General features: G+C 38.3%; 6 protein-coding genes and 1 non-coding gene across 8 annotated transcripts; 5 read left to right on the top strand and 2 right to left on the bottom strand.

Moving 5' to 3' along the window:
• Positions 1-673: 673 nt before the first annotated feature.
• LOC103341359 (gamma-interferon-responsive lysosomal thiol protein) lies at positions 674-2,380 on the top strand. Its single transcript, XM_008244874.3, has 5 exons — positions 674-1,095; positions 1,362-1,427; positions 1,573-1,710; positions 1,811-1,903; positions 1,992-2,380. Exons 1-5 carry the CDS (start codon positions 847-849, stop codon positions 2,172-2,174), a joined length of 729 nt encoding a protein of 242 aa, XP_008243096.2. The 5' UTR covers positions 674-846; the 3' UTR covers positions 2,175-2,380.
• A 144-nt stretch (positions 2,381-2,524) lies between these two features.
• LOC107880510 (gamma-interferon-responsive lysosomal thiol protein-like) lies at positions 2,525-4,496 on the top strand. Of its 2 annotated transcripts, none has more exons than XM_016792130.2 (5): positions 2,525-3,117; positions 3,390-3,455; positions 3,650-3,790; positions 3,870-3,962; positions 4,062-4,496. In XM_016792130.2, the coding sequence occupies exons 1-5, from the start codon at positions 2,785-2,787 to the stop codon at positions 4,158-4,160; spliced, it is 732 nt and encodes a 243-aa protein (XP_016647616.2). In that variant the 5' UTR covers positions 2,525-2,784; the 3' UTR covers positions 4,161-4,496. The 2 variants fall into 2 exon arrangements, with proteins under 2 accessions (XP_016647616.2, XP_088906191.1); XM_089050065.1 differs by having other exon boundaries at positions 4,051-4,182.
• Positions 4,497-5,007: 511 nt separating this feature from the next.
• LOC103341369 (gamma-interferon-responsive lysosomal thiol protein-like) lies at positions 5,008-7,105 on the top strand. The gene is given in 6 exon segments (XM_008244884.2): positions 5,008-6,011; positions 6,110-6,175; positions 6,314-6,463; positions 6,590-6,682; positions 6,765-6,882; positions 6,885-7,105. Coding segments are annotated over 6 exon segments (810 nt in total). The 5' UTR covers positions 5,008-5,693; the 3' UTR covers positions 6,950-7,105.
• Positions 7,032-8,799, bottom strand: LOC103341380 (kinetochore protein SPC24 homolog). Its single transcript, XM_008244892.2, has 5 exons — positions 8,498-8,799; positions 7,977-8,118; positions 7,783-7,884; positions 7,511-7,587; positions 7,032-7,403 (listed from the first exon to the last, which is right to left on the bottom strand). The coding sequence occupies exons 1-5, from the start codon at positions 8,673-8,675 to the stop codon at positions 7,300-7,302; spliced, it is 603 nt and encodes a 200-aa protein (XP_008243114.2). The 5' UTR covers positions 8,676-8,799; the 3' UTR covers positions 7,032-7,299.
• Positions 8,800-8,892: 93 nt separating this feature from the next.
• On the top strand, positions 8,893-8,974 carry TRNAS-CGA (transfer RNA serine (anticodon CGA)). The gene has a single exon. It is a non-coding gene; the product is annotated as a tRNA-Ser (tRNA).
• Positions 8,975-10,340: 1,366 nt separating this feature from the next.
• LOC103341389 (ubiquitin-activating enzyme E1 1-like) lies at positions 10,341-16,078 on the top strand. The gene is given in 8 exon segments (XM_089050038.1): positions 10,341-10,536; positions 10,897-11,249; positions 11,593-11,810; positions 12,278-13,072; positions 13,236-14,104; positions 14,196-14,415; positions 14,417-14,629; positions 15,210-16,078. Coding segments are annotated over 7 exon segments (3,252 nt in total). The 5' UTR covers positions 10,341-10,536; positions 10,897-10,909; the 3' UTR covers positions 15,807-16,078.
• A 443-nt stretch (positions 16,079-16,521) lies between these two features.
• Positions 16,522-18,488, bottom strand: LOC103341397 (protein NODULATION SIGNALING PATHWAY 2-like). Its single transcript, XM_008244915.3, has one exon. The coding sequence runs from the start codon at positions 18,335-18,337 to the stop codon at positions 16,736-16,738; it is 1,602 nt and encodes a 533-aa protein (XP_008243137.3). The 5' UTR covers positions 18,338-18,488; the 3' UTR covers positions 16,522-16,735.
• Positions 18,489-18,503: the final 15 nt, after the last annotated feature.

Genomic DNA, 18,503 nt, shown 5'->3' with positions numbered 1-18,503 from the left:
GCCTGGGCTAAATCTAATGACCATTTTTCGGGCCTAAGAATTTCTTTGAATAAATTCTATCAAATCACATTCTTGTTTTTATTTATTCATTTATTTATTTTTTCCGTAACACATTCTGTTTTTCTTTTTTCTTTATCATAACATTGAACATCCCTCCCTCGTATTATCACTTTAATGTGTATGCGAAGGAGGATCGTGCAAGGATACAGACACACTACCTCAATCAATTGGCTTAACTCACATCTTAAAATGTCTAAGACGACTTCTTCTCTCATGTTATTACCATTTTTTTCTTTTTGATGGAAAGACTTGGTCCATTGTTGATGGTGTTTCTGTAGCCCCATAAAGAAAATAGTGCTTCTTGGTCCCCTCCCCAAGTGTAGGGTATAGCCCTTACGTATCATCTCCACTTTTTTGTTGCTCGAGGACCTACACAGTTTTTTTTTTTTTTCTTTTCTTGGCTTAGCCACCGCTTACACTCAGCAAGTGCAAAATTAGGAGTAAGCCTGTAACTCTGGAAATCATTTGGGCATTGGAACTCACATTGTGAATGTGAACCATGACAACAAATTCTCCACGTAGCCATGACATTAAAGTAAAATAGAAAAGGCAAAAAGTTCCCTCCCACACTGTACACATTGATAAAGAAAGGCCACCCAACCGACTGCCCCAAGTGAAAATCACTTATCCACAAAATTTAAAAGGGGACATTTACTTGCAAGTATATTTTCGATTTTATATATACAGCTTTAAGAGCAAATGAATGGGCATTGAAATGCAAGAATTATTCTTGCACTTATGCAGAGCAGAGCAGAGAAGTAGTTTGGTTTAGTTTGATGCAGTCAAATGGGTTTTAGAAAATTGTTGACATTCTTCTTCTTCCTGTTGTTGTTGTTGATAATCCCATCTTACTGTAATGCTTCTGAGAAAGTTTCAGTGGCTCTCTACTATGAAACTCTGTGTCCATATTGTGCAGATTTCATAGTCAACCATCTGGTCAAGCTCTTCCAGAATGGTCTCATCTCCATCATCAACCTCAGGCTGGTCCCCTGGGGCAACGCTTGGCTCAACTCCGACGGCTCCTTCAGCTGCCAGGTAAAAAACAACCCCCTCCCTCCATTGCTCTTTTCTTCCTTTTCATTTCCTCCTCTTGTTCTAGCTACCAACTCGCAACAACAACATTATCTCTTTACATGTCCCAAACGACGTCGTTTCCAGCTGCATAGTATTTTTTGACTTTTTCTGTATCTCTGGGGCTTAACTTTCTTGTGGGCCGGGTATTATTATGGTGTCTTACTGTACCAACCAGTCAGCTACCATCTTTTGTTTTGTTATTATTATCTTTATTTTGGGTTTTGCAGCATGGATCAGATGAATGTTTGCTCAACACAATTGAGGCCTGCACCATGTCCATCTATCCTGATGTGGTAAGCTCCTCCTCAATGCCCCCCAAGAAATAAACAAATTTAACTCATAGGCCAAAACCTAAATGATCAATGTAGTTCAAAACATGTAAAGGACCCTAAAACAATCAGTGTTTGATCTAATATGTTGAAGAAAATTCTAATGCAGAACCGGCATTTTGCATTCATCCACTGCGTTGAGCGCCTTAGCTTGCAGGGCAGACACAGTGCATGGGCCAATTGTTTTGAAATGTCTAGATTAGGCACTACCCCTATCGATTGCTACAACAGTGGAAATGGCAATGTGGTCAGTTCACTTCTGTTCATATATATAAAAACTGCTTCATTATTTCAGAATTGAAATCTTCATGGATTGGAAATTTGGGTTTGATACATTGCATACATAGATTGAAGGAAAATATGGTAGGGAAACTGCTCAGATTAAACCCCCACTTAGATTTGTGCCATGGCTTCTTGTGAACAATCAACCACTTCAAGAGGTTTGTCAACTTATTATTTTCCTTTGGGATCTCATCTCTTAATTTTTGTTTCTCTTTTGTCACCCTCATAACAATTTCCTCTATGTAGGATTATGAAAATTTTATGGCCTATATATGCAAGGCTTACAAAGGCAAACCTCCGGAAGCTTGCAGATCAGTCCGTTTTACGACTGAATCAATGGGGAAAGAAAAACCGGTTCCTCAAGTTTGTCGTGCAAGCGAAGGAAGAAACTCTTCACATTATCAGAAGCACCAGGACAGAAAGGTTTAAGATGAGGCAAAGCTTTCATGGCTGCTGCTTCACTAATAATGTTGATCTGATGTAGTTGAATGAAGCTAGTTTGTAACTTATAGTGCTCAGATTGGCAAATTCCATGTCTCAGAATTTATATATCCTGCTCTGATGTAATTTGTAAACACCAGAGAGGTTCAATGCGCAGCGTTTTATTGATGCAACTGTTATGTTAAGTCGTTAAATGTTCTCGTCTTTTCATGCCAGCATTATGAATTTATGATGGAGGTGACCAAGTGATGGCAGACCTGACAGCAGTCGGTGGTTGTGCTTGCTCCATTGATTAGGTTTTGCAGATTACTATACTAGCAAAATAGTTTTTCTACTGGTTCACTAAAGTTGAAGTTTGTGAGAGAAATTTACCTCTGATGAGGCTTAAGAGTTACAAAAGCTTGGATGACTTTTGCCGAAATTATACAAGACAAACACAATAAAAGACTTAAAGGAAATAGAGTTCACAATCATTTTTGCAAATTACATTGAAAGGGATTTGACAGCTACAAAATAGTTTATAATAAATTGAAAATTTATTCACATGTTGGGTTGGATTTGAAGCCAACTAACATAAAGGAAGACACACTGCTCTGCTATGAAGCCTCTGCACATAGCAGGCTCTCAAATCTCTAACTCAACAATGGCTTCTGCTTATCCGTTCTTCACTTCTCTCATTGCCTGTTCTATTTTCTTGACCACATTTTCATCTGATGCTGCAGAAAATGGCAGATTTGGAGTTTCTAGGATTGAAGCTCAGAAAGTTACTCTCTCAGTTTACTATGAAACTCTATGCCCATTTTGTGCTACTTTCATCGTCAAAAATCTTGCTCAAATATTTGATAACAATCTCATCACCATTCTTAATCTCAGACTGGTTCCTTGGGGAAAGGCATCTATCAACTCATCCAAGAACTCCACTGTTTGTCAGGTCCCATCTCTAACTTTACCTTTTTAATTGGTTTTGCAGTTTGTTTGCATGAATTAAACTTGCTCATATTTTGGTTCCTTTTCTTTTCCATCAAAATCTCAGCAACCAAACAGGTTTTTGTTTATGACAATCACATTCTATCTTGTGACAACTTGCATGGACAACCGACAGTCTAAACCCTCACCGTTATATGCATTTTATTTTTCTATAATCTTCAAAATTACGGTGAGATGTTTAATTGCTTGATGATTAAATTTTGTAAAATTATACAGCACGGCCCAGATGAGTGCAGGCTAAATTCTGTGGAAGCATGCGCCATCAATGTTTTGCATGATGTGGTGAGAGACCCCTCTCTTCCCACACAATCTATTTGCTGCAAAATTAGATATAACGTAATATTGGAGCGTAATGTATATTTATATTAATTAATGTAGTTAAGTTGGCCGAGGCTGTGCTATTTTTGGCCTTTAAGCTGGTAAATATATTTAAATCTCTGCATTATCTTAAACCCCCCAATGAATTTGTGATGCAGAACAAGTATTTTGCTTTGATTTACTGCATAGAATTTCTGGCCATTGAAGGAAGGCAGAAGGAATGGCAAACTTGTTTCAGTTCGTTGGGGTTGCCTTCAAAACCCATCTTGGATTGCTACAGAAGTGGAAATGGAACAAAGGTCATTTTGATTTAGTAAACTAATAGTAGCAACTGATCAGCATAATAATTAACTGATTAGGGTTTTAACTGGTATGCAGATTGAACAAAAATATGCTAATGAAACCATGCACCTCAATCCGCCTCTTAAGTTTTTACCATGGCTGGTTCTGAACAACCAACCAATTGGAAATGTTGGTCATCTCTCTCTCTCTCTCTCTCCGTATTTTTATTTTTATTTTTCCTTTGATGCGGGACTATATGTCTCTCAAATTTTTTTAGCCTTAATGCAGGATTATGAAAATTTTGCCGCCTATGTATGCAAGGCTTACAAAGGTAACAAAGTACCCTTGGCCTGCCAATCTGTGCATTTGAAGCAAAAGACAGAGTAGACAGTGACACATGCTGCACTTACCACAAGCACAAAAGATCGATTACCGGCTGATAAAAAGCTTCATGGTTGCCACAGAAAACTAGTTTCTCAGGTTGCTTACCTGAACTAGTGATTTCTATTAACATTCAGAATAGCACACATGTTTGAGTATAGGAAATGAGATTCCTTGGTGGTGGTAATATTTGTTTTTCTGGGTTATTGGTGGATCAATTACAAATGCATAAAATTCTAGAAAATTAATTGTCAAAACGACTTTTGTGATGCAGTGGCAGTAAATTACATAACAATCTATCTGTCTTACCATATTTATTAGGGATGACAACCTAATTTTCTATATTTTTCTTGTGAAGCTTGTAGCTTTCAGGTCCATGCCTATCCTTCAAAAAGCCACTTAATTCGATAGAAGGTGCACCAATCAGATTATAATTTCATTGATTAATAAAATGAATATGACACAATTGTTCTACCTATAAAAACTTTCTTCTATGGAGCTATATGATCTCTTAGAAAAATGCAGAAGGCATGAAACAATCCAAGAAAAAACAGTAAAAGACTGACATAAAACTAAATCTTAATGAAGGTTCTGAAAGTGTTAATCATATTTTAATGGGTACTGGATCTCATGAGAATAACTGAAAGATAACACCAAATCTTACTCTGTAAGGCCATAATTAGTTTATGAATATAGTAATTCTCTAGGTACCCTGCAACTTCTAAAACGTTTTGAACTCACTTATGTCTTCAAGGACCAAGATATACAACAATATTTTTCTGCTTAATCTGTAAAAAGATATGCCTTGATGCAACGATTGTTGTCTTGTTCAACAGGGAGAGATTTCCACTCCCATTGTTGGCTCAAGCTCACTCAAAACGCGTTTTATTGATGCAACAATTTGAATGACTGATTTTCCACTCCCATTGTTGTCTGTGTTCAACAGGAGAGGGATTTTCTGGATTTAGAGCTATGATCTCTTAGAAGTTAGAAATCACCTACCAAATAAAAAAAATTATTCGATCAGCTTGAGCCATTGAGAGAGGCTATATTTGGTTTAATACACACTAATTTTTCTTGTTTGAGTTGCTAATTATCTAAATAATGCAATATTCATTCATGTGTATGCATACAAAATACATGAGTTCATTCTATAAATACATAGTTGGATAAGTCAAATGAATAAATGATAGTGCAGAAAACACCAACTGGGTACAGTAAGCAAACAAGCAATTTCTGCTGATCCCAAGATTCCATATAATTATCACCCTCCAATTTTCAACTCAAAACAAATGAATTTAAGAGCATCTCTCAACTCAATTTGCTAAAATGAGAAGAACTTGAAGTGATTCAGTTTAGTATCACTTTCATGCTCAAGGTTAAAGAGGGCATTATGGTCAGTGGTCACACTAAAATTTATTGCAGAGAAACGGCTTGGTGCTGTAGTGGGTGGTACAGTAGAACTTGGGGCAACTATAAATATGCAGTCTACATGTAGTAGCTTCAGTGTGCCAGCCAACTTCTAATAAGCATTCAACAATGGATTCTTTCAATTTCATCCCCCTTCTTGTTCTACTTTCCTTCCTCTCTGTTTATGCGTCTCGTTCTTCTTTCGAAGATCAAGGCATTAATGTCCAGTCTACTCCGGAACCCCGAAAACTTGAAGGGCCTCCTACAAAAGTTGAGAAAGTTGAGCTAGTTCTGTATTACGAAACTCTATGCCCCTACTGTAAAGAGTTCATTGTAAAGGAACTGATAAAGGTATTCGACAGAGGTCTCATAAACATTGTCAACCTGAGGCTAGTCCCCTACGGAAATGCTCATATTCAAGAACCTGAAAAAACCATTGTTTGCCAGGTAAGATCTCCCATCTTCTTCGTCAGTTCTTATTAATTCTATGTTTTTGTATCACTGCATTTGGTTAATTACTGACATGGTGAATTCACACTCTGCAGCATGGCCCAGATGAATGCTACTTGAACAGCATACAAGCCTGTGCAATCAACAGCTGGCCAGATGTGGTAAAACCATCTTTTTTACCTCAATATCTTAGAATATAACTACCCTTATAACCTGCAGTTTGTCCAAGAGATTGATAGCACATTACAATATATCTTAACAAATGTAGTTTTGTTATTTTCTGTTTAACTCTGATGCAGAAGCAACACTTCAAATTGATTCATTGTGTTGAGAACCAAACCATTGAAGGAAAACAGTCGAAAGAAGAAGGATGGAAATCTTGTTGTCGAAAACTAGGGATGAATCAGAAACCTGTCCAAGATTGCTACGACAGCGGATTAGAGAGAAAGGTCAACACTAAATGGTTTTACTGCACTTTGTTTTGTTTTTCTTCATGCAAGTTGAATCTTATATCCATATACAGATTCAAACTTTATTTCTAATCATTTAACACAGTGATTGTAATTGGTATGCAGCTTATACTGCAGTATGCTAATGAAACAAACCATCTTGTTCCACATCACACCTATGTACCATGGGTTGTTGTCAATAATCAACCACTCTATGATGTAAATTCCCTCTCTTTCTTTCTTTCCCTATCTCTCACACGCGTGGGCACACACTAATTAAAGTCTTCATATCTGGATGCAGGACTACCAAAACTTTGTAAGCTATGTCTGCAAAGCTTACAAAGGCAGTCCAAAACCAGAGGGTTGCAGATCACTTCTGCCCAAGATCAACTCAGCTGGAAATGCAGACTCAAACGGACAAGCGTTTACAAGGGTGAAGAGATCCAGGAACAACTAAAACTTTGCAGGGTGGAAACTTCAGTATGAATCATAAACAAAGTTCTGCATCACCTTTTGCTATGTGCAGCATTGCAGGCCCACTAGCATTATAAAATAATCGACTAGCATATATGTAGATTTGCTTTATTCACAAAAATATCAAAATTCTCTAAGAATACATTAAATCCCTTAAACATAAGTAAACAACCAACCCAAAATGCCTCCGAGAGGCACCAACACCATCCCCGCTAATCAGCGTTGAAACTGTGCTTGACAACATGTCATCATAAGTTACAAAACTTCCAAAACACAATATCAAGTCCGTAGAACAACATAAAAGAAGCAATTAACTATGGGTTATTATACAAGTCATCTGAAGAGGAAATGTTAAAGATCTATCATGAAATCATCTTCCAAATGCTATTACATGTTTCGAAGGCCGTCATCTTTGTCAGATCAAATTCAAACTTCTGATGCGTTTTGGTATCACTATCCACAATAGCTGTAATTATTTGGCTTAAGGAAAACAAGGTGATTACAGTACTGAACAAACAAATGAATGAATATGCATGTGTATGTAATAAATAAGATGTTTTAAGAGTAGGATACAGCCCAAAACACTTGACTGATCTTCCAGCCTCGTAGGTATAATATTTGTGACAGAAGCATGCATGGAAAGCTCCCTCCTGTAGATAAGAGAAAAAACGTTTCATTGACTGGATATGAATTGTCAAAACAATTCATTTCATGACTGGTACAACTGCAGTGACCACTAATTTGATGAACGTATAAACTTTGAACGGTATTTTTCCACCTAGAACATGGGGTTTTAGAAGAGAAAGAATCCATATAATGTTCGCATCAAACTTCTAAATACTCACAGTTTTCTGAACTCATCTTGCTTGTGTCTCTTCGAAATTCGCCTTTTCTCTTGATGAGCAATCCTTTGGTGCTCTAAATCATTAATCTCGTCAGTGACCGCTGTGTTGAAGCAAAAGAGAAGCAAATCACTAACGATTGCCAGTCAACCTAAAATCAATAATCTGCGAGAGCATGCAACTGAATGTGTACTTATCTTAACTCCTCCATAAACAAACTTTCTGTTTCAATGACCCCATCAAGTTCTCTTTGAAGAAGGTCTATTTCTTCATCAACAACAACCTCTGAATATGCCACCTCAGTTTTCTGCTTGCACGCATCTATCTTTTTCTCATAGTCTGCTTCATTGAAGAACTTGTCAATGCACATACTCACATACAACATCAGCAATCTACTATCTCTATGAACAACATTTATGCAAGTGAAACTATTCAAATTGGGAAAATTTCACACCATTTGACAGATAGCTCAATGAAGTCCAGAAAAGTCAAATTAATCAAAAGAAAATACGAGAATCAACCAACAAAACCCAAATTAGACCTAAAGATCACCCCTTTTTCTTACTCGGGAAAATTTCCAAATAAATAGTTTTGAACCCTGCATTTTGCATAATTTCGACCTTAAGCTACTTCAAATTGGAAATGTATAAGCTACTAACTGAGAATTCTGGGTCTAGAAATCTCGAGAAACAAACAGAGCTTAAATGAATCAACAAACCTTGAAGCAAATTCTGAACTTCGTTGAAATCGGCATCACATGAGGAGCGGAGGGCCTTGGAATGTTGGAGAGAATGCTCTAAGTTGTTCAGGTCCTTCTTGTCCTTCAAAAACCCCACCAGATCGTCGCTGTACAAAATCAGCTTCTCAAGATCGATTTTTCCAGAAGCTTCCCCCATTTCTCTGAGAATCAGATTCGTCGCAACTGAGAGCTTCTTCCGAGTTTTCAAAATAAAGAGAATTGGTGGGAACAAATCTAGGGATTGCTTTTGATTTTAGGGCTCCCGACACTGGAATCCCCTTCGGATCAATAGCGCGAAAATTTAAATAAGAAATAGATTAAATTAATTAATCGTTTACGTTATATATCATTTTACATTAACACAAAACAAGAGCGTCGATATGTCCGAGTGGTTAAGGAGACAGACTCGAAATCTGTTGGGCTTTGCCTGCGCAGGTTCGAATCCTGCTGTCGACGAAATTTTTTATTATTTGTGTTTTTTTTATTTTTGTGTGTGTGTGTGTGTGTTTTTTTATTTAAATTTTTTATATAGATCATAGTGTGCAGTACGGAGATTTTGTAATAATGTATTTGGATCCTCTAAAAAACAGGTTTGTGATTGTGGATTGATAAATGTGCCATAAAGTGATTTGCTTTAAACAAATTTATTTTAGCACCATTAATTTCCAAAGTGGTGGTTATATGTGCAAATCTCTTTACGAAGTCAAAAAGTTACAAAGTAATTTGTCTATAATAATTCATGTGAGTTTGCCCCACAAACAACGATAAGAAGTTAGATCTTTCTCGTCCATCGTTTTTCTCTTATGAATGATGTTTTCTATGCAATTTGTGCGGCTCAAACTTAACATGTCTTAATCCAGCTCAAACCTTTTTTTTTGTAAGGCATATTAGGCGAATCATGGATTGGGTTGAGCCAATCGAAACTAATTAAAGGATCCAAAGATGATTAAACCTATATTGATCATGATTTAGTTAACCTAAGATCCATTTACAACTTCTAGAAATAAAAAGAAAAAAACTTACAAGCCATACTAATCATAGATCGTCAAAATTATTTATTCTAGTATATTTTATCGTGCATTTTTGAGTTTATAGATGTTAATATAAGTTATACAATTTTTCAGATTGAACATATAATGTAGATAACGAGTATGATTTGTCAAAAATGGGTGTTTTTACTCATTAATTTTGGGAAGAAAAAAAAAATTACACCATACAAAAGTTGAGCTCTCTCTTCTCATGTCATGGTAGAGACCCACAAGTCCCAATAACAACAATATAAGATTAGGTTATCTTGCTTAACCTCATTTTGGAAAAAAAAAAAAATTAACATACTAAAATTGATTTCTTCTCATGTCATGGTATGATAAAAATAGTGTTTAGCGAACCGTAATTACCAAAATGAGTATGATTTGTCAATAACAACAATATAAAACTAGGTTACCTTGCTTAACCCCTTCTCCAAGTTGTGGTTTTTAAAACCACATAACTTGTCCAAATTAACATTGCATAACTTAATTCACAAATTTCATATCCAACAAAGGTCTTATCCGTGAGTACCAAGAATCAAGGACAAAACTTTTGACCCAAAATAAAATAAAATCAAGGACAAAAGCAAAATGAAATTGGTAATCTCTGCAGCCGGTCCAATTGAATTTGAACAACATTTTTTCTGTTTTTGATCCCATTGATGAGCGAGATGTTCGATGGTGGGTTTCGAGGCTAAGCCGAATATAAGACAATCCCTAACTAGAATACACTAATTCCCACATCCAAACAGCCCGCGGAGGACATCATTTCTACCCCAATCCAAGTCCCACGTATCTCGGCCCACAACTCGTCTCTCTTTCTTTCACTCTCTCTCTCTCTCTCTCTCTGTCTCTCTACAAAGAGAGATGAACCGCGACCTCAGGACCATCGCATCTCTCAGCTGAAACCCTAACAAAACCTGCAAACGACGCTACCTCTCACAAATCTTCACCATCGGTTCCTTCGCTTCTTTGTCACAGTTCGTCTTGGTATCTTCCTTGCTTCACTCATATGATTTTCTTTTTCACTTTATTACATCTCATCGATCTGCATACGAAGGTTTAGAATCAATAGGTTTTAGATCAGTGTTTAGCCTCTGTTTAGTTTCCGGGAAAATTAAAATACGATAGAAATGTTAATATTTTTGCTGAATTCTATTGTTTTTCTGGTGTTTTCCTGTTCGGAGAAATAAAAGCAAACAGCTCATCTAGGCGTTTAATCCGATCTTATTTATTTGAATATAAACTTAAGTGTGAAATCATATATAACCGAAAACTGGGTTAGGGTTTGGTTTAAAGTGTAGAGTCTGAGAGTCTGAGACTGATAATGAGGTTTTGGTGTTTCGGCAGTTCATCGCACTATATGCTTCCTAGAAAGAGAGAAGTGGGCGGAGAGGTTGTAGTAAAAGAAGAAGGGGAACCAAACTACTCCACGGAATCTCCGATCAAGAAGCTTCGCGCGGCTGCAAACACAGACGATTCTAAGAGCAACGACTACAAAAACAATACCACCATTGACAACAGCAACAACAGTAGCAAGGACGTCAAAGTGCCGATCATGGCATTGGGCAATGGGAACTCGAATGACATCGATGAGGATCTCCACAGCCGACAGCTCGCTGTGTACGGCCGGGAGACTATGCGCAGGCTCTTTGCCTCCAACATTCTCGTCTCTGGGCTGCAGGGACTTGGCGCTGAGATTGGTATGTGAAAAACATTGGGTTTCTGCTGGTTGTTATAACAATGTTTTGTAGCTCCAGTGGATTTAATTTGTTCTGATAGTATCTGAGAATATGGATGGGATGCATATAAATATGTTTTGTTTATTATTGACTTGCGTTTTCCATTTGTGGGTTAGACGTGAATAACCTGATCATGTATGAGAATGCTGTGAATGAAAAGATCCGTTTCGTGCATGCTATACTTATCAAGAGATCAAAGAGGGCAGTTTGCAATTACATGTTAGATTGTTTCTAATAGGAATTACGGTGGTACAAGTAATTAGTAAGTCTGTGGTTTATGTAATGAGAGCTGTCTTTGTTGCAGCAAAGAACCTTGTTCTTGCCGGTGTCAAGTCTGTGACCTTGCATGATGATGGAGTTGTTGAGCTGTGGGACTTGTCAAGCAACTTCTTTTTCTCCGAGGATGATATTGGAAAGAATCGGGCCCTTGCTTGTGTCCAAAAATTACAAGAATTAAATAATGCTGTGATTATTTCGACTTTAACAACTGAACTGACGAAAGAGCAACTTTCTGATTTCCAGGTACTGTTTCCTTTCCGTCTTTGTTAATTCTTTTGTTGCATGATGGCTGCATGTTGGTAACTTTTAATTTAGAGGTTTTTGATTCATTTTTAATTTATATTTTTATAATCAAGTGAAGCGAATGTTCTTGAATATCATATGTTTTGCTTAAGCCATATCTTTGATTATCTGCTCCCTTTCTAACAATTTCACTTTTGAAGTTCAAAACTTTTAAGTTAGAATGGTTTTCTTCCCGTATAGTTGTGTTTTGTCCACTAACAAATAATAATAGATAGACTTGTTTTTATTTTTGGGAAGAGGTGCATTGGCATGAACATGTGATGATATTGCTACTAACCTGAATTCTGATTATGTGAATTATCCTGTCAGAATTTAGAAGAATGCTGATAGTTGTATGTATGTTGTTTCATATGCTTACATTTATTCAGTAATCAACGGTATTTAGCATTGTGTTTGAACTTCTGCAGGCTGTAGTTTTCACTGATATCAGCTTAGAGAAAGCAATTGAATTCAATGATTACTGCCATAATCATCAACCTCCCATCTCTTTTATAAAATCAGAAGTACGGGGCCTTTTTGGCAGTGTGTTTTGTGACTTTGGCCCTGAGTTCACTGTTCTTGATGTTGACGGCGAGGATCCACATACAGGCATTATCGCATCAATTAGCAACGACAACCCTGCTCTCATAGCATGTGTTGATGATGAGAGGCTTGAGTTCCAGGATGGTGATTTGGTTGTGTTCACTGAAGTCCATGGAATGACTGAGTTGAATGATGGAAAGCCGAGGAAGATTAAGAATGCAAGACCCTACTCATTCACAATTGAAGAGGACACTACAAATTTTGCAGCATACGAGAAGGGTGGTATAGTCACACAGGTGAAGCAACCCAAGGTGTTGAACTTTAAGCCTCTGCGGGAAGCACTCAAGGACCCTAGTGATTTCCTTCTGATTGACTTCTCCAAGTTTGATCGTCCACCTCTCCTACACTTGGCATTTCAGGCACTAGATAAGTTCATATCAGAGTTGGGGCGCTTCCCTGTAGCTGGATCAGAGGATGATGCTAAGAAGTTCATATCATTGGTAACTAACATCAATGATAGCTTAGCGGATGGGAGGCTTGAAGAGATTGACCACAAGATTCTTCGTCATTTTGCATTTGGTGCTAGGGCTGTGCTGAGTCCAATGGCTGCAATGTTTGGTGGTATTGTTGGACAGGAAGTTGTGAAGGCCTGTTCTGCGAAGTTTCATCCTCTTTTCCAGGTAATTACTAAAATTCAGTATACTTGATGTCACAACCATACGTGATTTTTCTTTGCAAAACTGATTGGACTGCCTTTTTGTTGTGAATCTTTAACCTAGTCCTAATAGAATGAGGTTAATATTATTATAATTAATCTCATATTTTTAATTGCCTTGTGGACAGTTTTTCTACTTCGATTCAGTTGAGTCCCTTCCGTCGGAAACTTTGGATCCTAGTGATTTGAAGCCTTTAAACAGCCGTTATGATGCACAAATTTCAGTATTTGGAGCCAAGCTTCAGAAAAAGCTGGAGGATTCAAAAGTGTTTACTGTCGGATCCGGTGCGCTAGGATGTGAGTTTTTGAAGAATTTAGCATTAATGGGTGTCTCTTGTGGAAAAGAAGGGAAGCTAACAATTACGGATGATGATGTAATTGAGAAGAGTAACCTTAGTAGGCAATTTCTCTTCCGAGATTGGAACATTGGGCAGGCTAAATCAACAGTAGCTGCCTCTGCTGCTGCATTGATTAATGGTCGTCTGAACATTGAAGCTCTGCAGAATCGTGCAAGCCCCGATACTGAAAATGTGTTTGATGATACTTTTTGGGAGAATTTGGATGTTGTTATCAATGCTCTAGATAATGTGAATGCAAGGCTTTACATCGACCAAAGATGCTTGTATTTCCAGAAGCCACTTTTGGAATCAGGAACACTAGGTGCCAAGTGCAACACGCAGATGGTCGTTCCTCACCTGACTGAAAATTATGGAGCTTCACGGGACCCACCTGAAAAACAAGCACCCATGTGCACAGTTCATTCATTCCCTCACAACATTGACCACTGTTTGACATGGGCTCGATCTGAGTTTGAGGGTTTACTTGAGAAGGTGCCAGCTGAAGTAAATGCCTATCTGACCAATCCTGCTGAATACACTGCTGCGATGATGAATGCTGGTGATGCTCAGGCCAGGAACAACTTGGAAAGTGTCATTGAATGCCTGGACAAGGAGAGATGTGAGACATTCCAAGATTGCATAAGCTGGGCCCGTCTAAAGTACTGCTATTGTTTTGCTGAATTTATTATATTTTCATTTTTATCATAGCCTTCTATCATGTATCTAATCACTTGTTTTGAATGGAACCAGGTTCGAGGACTACTTTGTTAACCGTGTGAAGCAGTTAACATATACTTTTCCTGAGGATGCTAAAACCAGTAGTGGGACCCCATTTTGGTCTGCCCCCAAGCGTTTTCCTCGTCCACTGCAGTTCTCGGTTGATGATCTCAGCCACCTTCAATTTATAATGGGAGCATCTATACTACGAGCAGAGACATTTAACATTCCAATTCCCGACTGGGTCAAGTCTCATTACAAAGTTTGCTGATGCTGTTAACAAAGTGATAGTACCCGATTTTCAGCCCAAAAAAGATGTGAAGATTGTGACAGATGAGAAAGCTACAAATGTTTTACCGGCATCAATTGATGATGCTGTGGTCATCAATGAGTTAATTGTGAAGTTAGAAAAATGCAAGGATCAGCTGCCACCTGCCTTCAAGATGAACCCCATTCAGTTTGAGAAGGTTTGTCTTATATCTTTTTCTCCTTGAGTGGAAAGTATATCTAAGTATTTCTAGTTAGACATCATATTTATTTGTTCATTTCAGGCTTGCAGCTCCTAAGATAGAGTTTCCTCCTTATATCATAGTGTATTTGTGATAAGTGGTCTTGTAAATTGATTTTATTGAAAGTTTCATAGGGTCAAGAATGCGTTTGCATATTTTCAAACGTCCTAGCTTTGTGGGCAACCGTGTTAGCACCTTCCAAATTTGTTAGGTCTTTCGTATTGTTTTGTAGAAGTATGTGACAGATAAATACTAATTCTAGTGGGCTTAGCATATAAACAATGTTATCGATATTGGGAGGGTGTTGCCAAGTGCTATATCCTCCATAATTCAATAGGAAGACCTCTATACCGGAAAAAAAAAGGTAAGATCTTGGGTGGAAGGACTATCCCTGTGTTGTATGAGACTACCATATCCATTTGAATAAAGTGCCAAAAGTATGTGAAACACAGGGAGAAGCTTTCCTTTTTCTTTCTTTTTTCCCAGAATCATGAATCCATAACTGATAGGGAATTTTTCATATGTTTTGAATGTGCAGGATGATGACACAAACTATCACATGGACGTAATAGCTGGATTTGCAAATATGAGGGCCAGGAACTATGGCATCCCTGAAGTCGACAAGCTGAAGGCCAAATTCATTGCAGGGAGAATCATTCCTGCAATTGCAACATCTACTGCTCTGGCAACTGGCCTTGTCTGCTTGGAGCTGTACAAGGTTCTGGATGGAGGGCACAAGTTGGAGGACTACCGAAACACCTTTGCCAATCTAGCCCTTCCTCTGTTCTCAATGGCTGAACCAGTACCTCCTAAAGTCATCAAGCACCAAGGTATGAGCTGGACAGTATGGGATAGATGGATTATAAAGGACAGCCCAACTTTAGAACAGCTCCTTCAGTGGCTCAAAGAAAAGGGCTTGAATGCGTACAGTATCTCTTATGGGAGTTGCCTACTCTATAACAGCATGTTCCCTAGGCATCGGGACCGCATGGACAAGAAAATGGTGGATTTGGCTACCGGTGTGGCTAAGGCAGAGCTGCCTCCATATCGGAAGCACTTTGATGTGGTAGTGGCGTGTGAAGATGAAGAAGATAATGATATCGATATCCCGCAGATCTCCATTTACTTCAAGTAGGCATTTCGGTTGCTGAGCTAATCAAGCAAATGAGAATGCAATGTTTAGAATTTGAACCCTATATCTAGTTTTAAGTTCAAGTTAATATAAGCAAACGGATTCTCATGTGTATCCAGATATATGTTTAGAGCAGTATCCTCGATTGTCCAAAATTATCGTTTGTGGTTAATCCAACTCTCAGTCTGTCTGTTCCTGCCGAATTCGGGTTCATATGCTTATACCTTCAAATATTGCTCGTTTATTTCTGCTAATAATAATTTGAGACATGATAATGAAGTGTGTTCTTTGATCTTTTTGCTTATATATGATTTGTTGCTGATTTTCTCTGGCTCTTTTCTTTCTTTTTCTAAATTTACTTTTGTTAGGCCATGTGGACTACGGAACCAGTAGTGGATGGCTCTAGGTGTGTTCAATTCTCATTTTCTCTAAAGAATTTGCAGATGTGGGTTAGCCAAGTTAGGCAGTGTGCCTGTCTCCTTACACTCTAGTTCGATCTCCATTCCCTTACTTTAGAGTTATTTAGAATATTGCTTTGTCTAAACTTTAACAACAGAATTCACTGACATAAGTGGTGAATCTTATTGGTCGTTTTTAAAAGCTTCCAAGTTGTTAGCATGTGAACTGGTTAAAAACTAGCACTATTAGAATATGGTTGAAAAACTTCCACAACTCAGGACTTGCGCATATCTCCTGTTACGAAAATTACGACAAGCTCTGTTCCTAAAACGGCTGTGATGATATATTAGTTTTACCAGGCTCACAGAGTACAGTTTATATCAAACAATCAGTCAACTTAGTTGATCTTTTTACAACGTAAAATGTAATCAATCTGTACGAAACATCTTATGGTATGTTCAGCATAGTGTACACATTTGCTGGAATAAATTTGAAAATATATTTAAGGAAAGAAAAAAATGATCTGCTTTCTGCTAGCTTTGGGTTGTCCAGGTTGACACTCTAACCAAAGGAGTTCCTTCCCATTCCAAGGCCATTTCATTTCCATTCTGTCCAATTCTTACTCCATATGAGCTTTCTCCCACCATCTCATTGGCTTCCATCAGACTTTCTCTGCTCAGTCTCTTACCCTCCAGCCCAAACCACGGTTGAAGATGGCACTCTTCTCTTACTTCGTTCCACTTCTGGAACAAAGCATGAGAAGAGACATAAGGTGCCACAAACATCAGCTCTATCACCATTCTTGCTTCTGCTAGATGACTCGGGAAATTCGACTCGATAGACTCTAACAAGGCTTGGTAATGAGCCAGATACCCATCAAAGAATGAACTGAAACTCGAACCGTTCTCGAGTTTTGCACAAGCATCTCCATCACCAAAAGTTATAATCCCTCTGTTACTAGTCTTGTAGTTGGCAGAACTGGCTAACAAATCCTTAGCTAGCCGTACAAACTCCAAGATAAGCCCTCTGCTTCTTCTTCTCCTCATGTGGGGCAGCCACACCATACAGTTGAATGCTAGAAATTCTCTGCCTCCACCCCTCTTGTTTGCTTTCTTTACTTCACTCACCAAATCCTTAATTGCTATCTCCTCCACTTTCAAGTTTAGGCCAAAAGATCTTGCATGATGCTGCAGTTGCCTTTTTGTCTCCTCAAATCTCCACTGTGGAGGAGCACCGTCTTCAGTCTCTTCCACATCCCATTTAATTGCTGTGACTTTTAGTGTTTTGTGTCTCTGTGCCACAGCCTCAATCAGCTGAGACAATTGAACCCCTTCTCCCATGTCAAAGTCCACTATGTGAACTGTCTCTGCATCCTCCGGGATAGCTTCAAGGATTGCTGTGTTTGCTGCATAGTGCGCAAACCTCCCCTCGGGGATGCTTTGGTAGAACAGGTTAAATGCAGCCTCGAAATTCTTGCAGGATTCTTGTTTCAGATAATTGCCTTGCTGATCATCAACTTCTTGGCATAAGTTGAATGCAAGGCGCTCCAAAGATTGACCAAGTGGGTTGACTTTCTCACTAAGGCATCTCAGGATTACCTCCTCTAGCTCCCTCTGTCCCATCTCCATGGCTTCGCCGTACGCCTTGAGCAGATGACGAATACTCAATTCGTTATCGATTTCCATCTCTTCCCGAGGCAGAGTCAGTGATTGATGGATAGAGGTCACATCCATGGATGATGCTTCAGATGTCATTAATGAGTTAGGGCTCCACACATCATTTCCTTCAATAGAAAATTGCTGTGATGGAAGGGTGCTCCCCTCACTCCTTTCCAAACAGGCATACATGCCTTCTATATCACCAATCAAATAATTAGGCTCAAACCCTCCAAAGTCCATTGGAAATTCCTCCACTGATGATGTGACTTGCAGGAGATGATCACAATCTGCAAGTTGTTCAAAGTCACCAGAGAACATGGTTGCAAAGGGAAATGAAGAAGTTTCGGAAAATTCATCGGAGGCCATGAACGGAGAAGAGAAGTCATAGCTTCCCATGTTGACGTCGTTGTATTCAAATTGGTCAAAAGGTGAGTTGATTACATTAAGGTATGGAGGAAGAAGCTCAGATTGCATCATCTCTTCTGATGAATATTAAAGGTAAGAAGACTTTTCTCTGCAAGTTTGATTTGCCAATGAGTCTTAATTGATCATTATATATGACTTGATGAACAATATAGCGACAGATTAAGCATAAAATACTATAAAAAAACAGACTATTATTAAAATAGAGAATTATTATTAA

Source organism: Prunus mume, linkage group LG1 (assembly GCF_029339155.1).
Source record: "Prunus mume cultivar Tortuosa linkage group LG1, ASM2933915v1, whole genome shotgun sequence".
Classification (NCBI taxonomy): domain Eukaryota; kingdom Viridiplantae; phylum Streptophyta; class Magnoliopsida; order Rosales; family Rosaceae; genus Prunus; species Prunus mume.
Note: the sequence above shows the minus strand (reverse complement) of the source record. Positions and strands in the feature narration are given on the sequence as shown.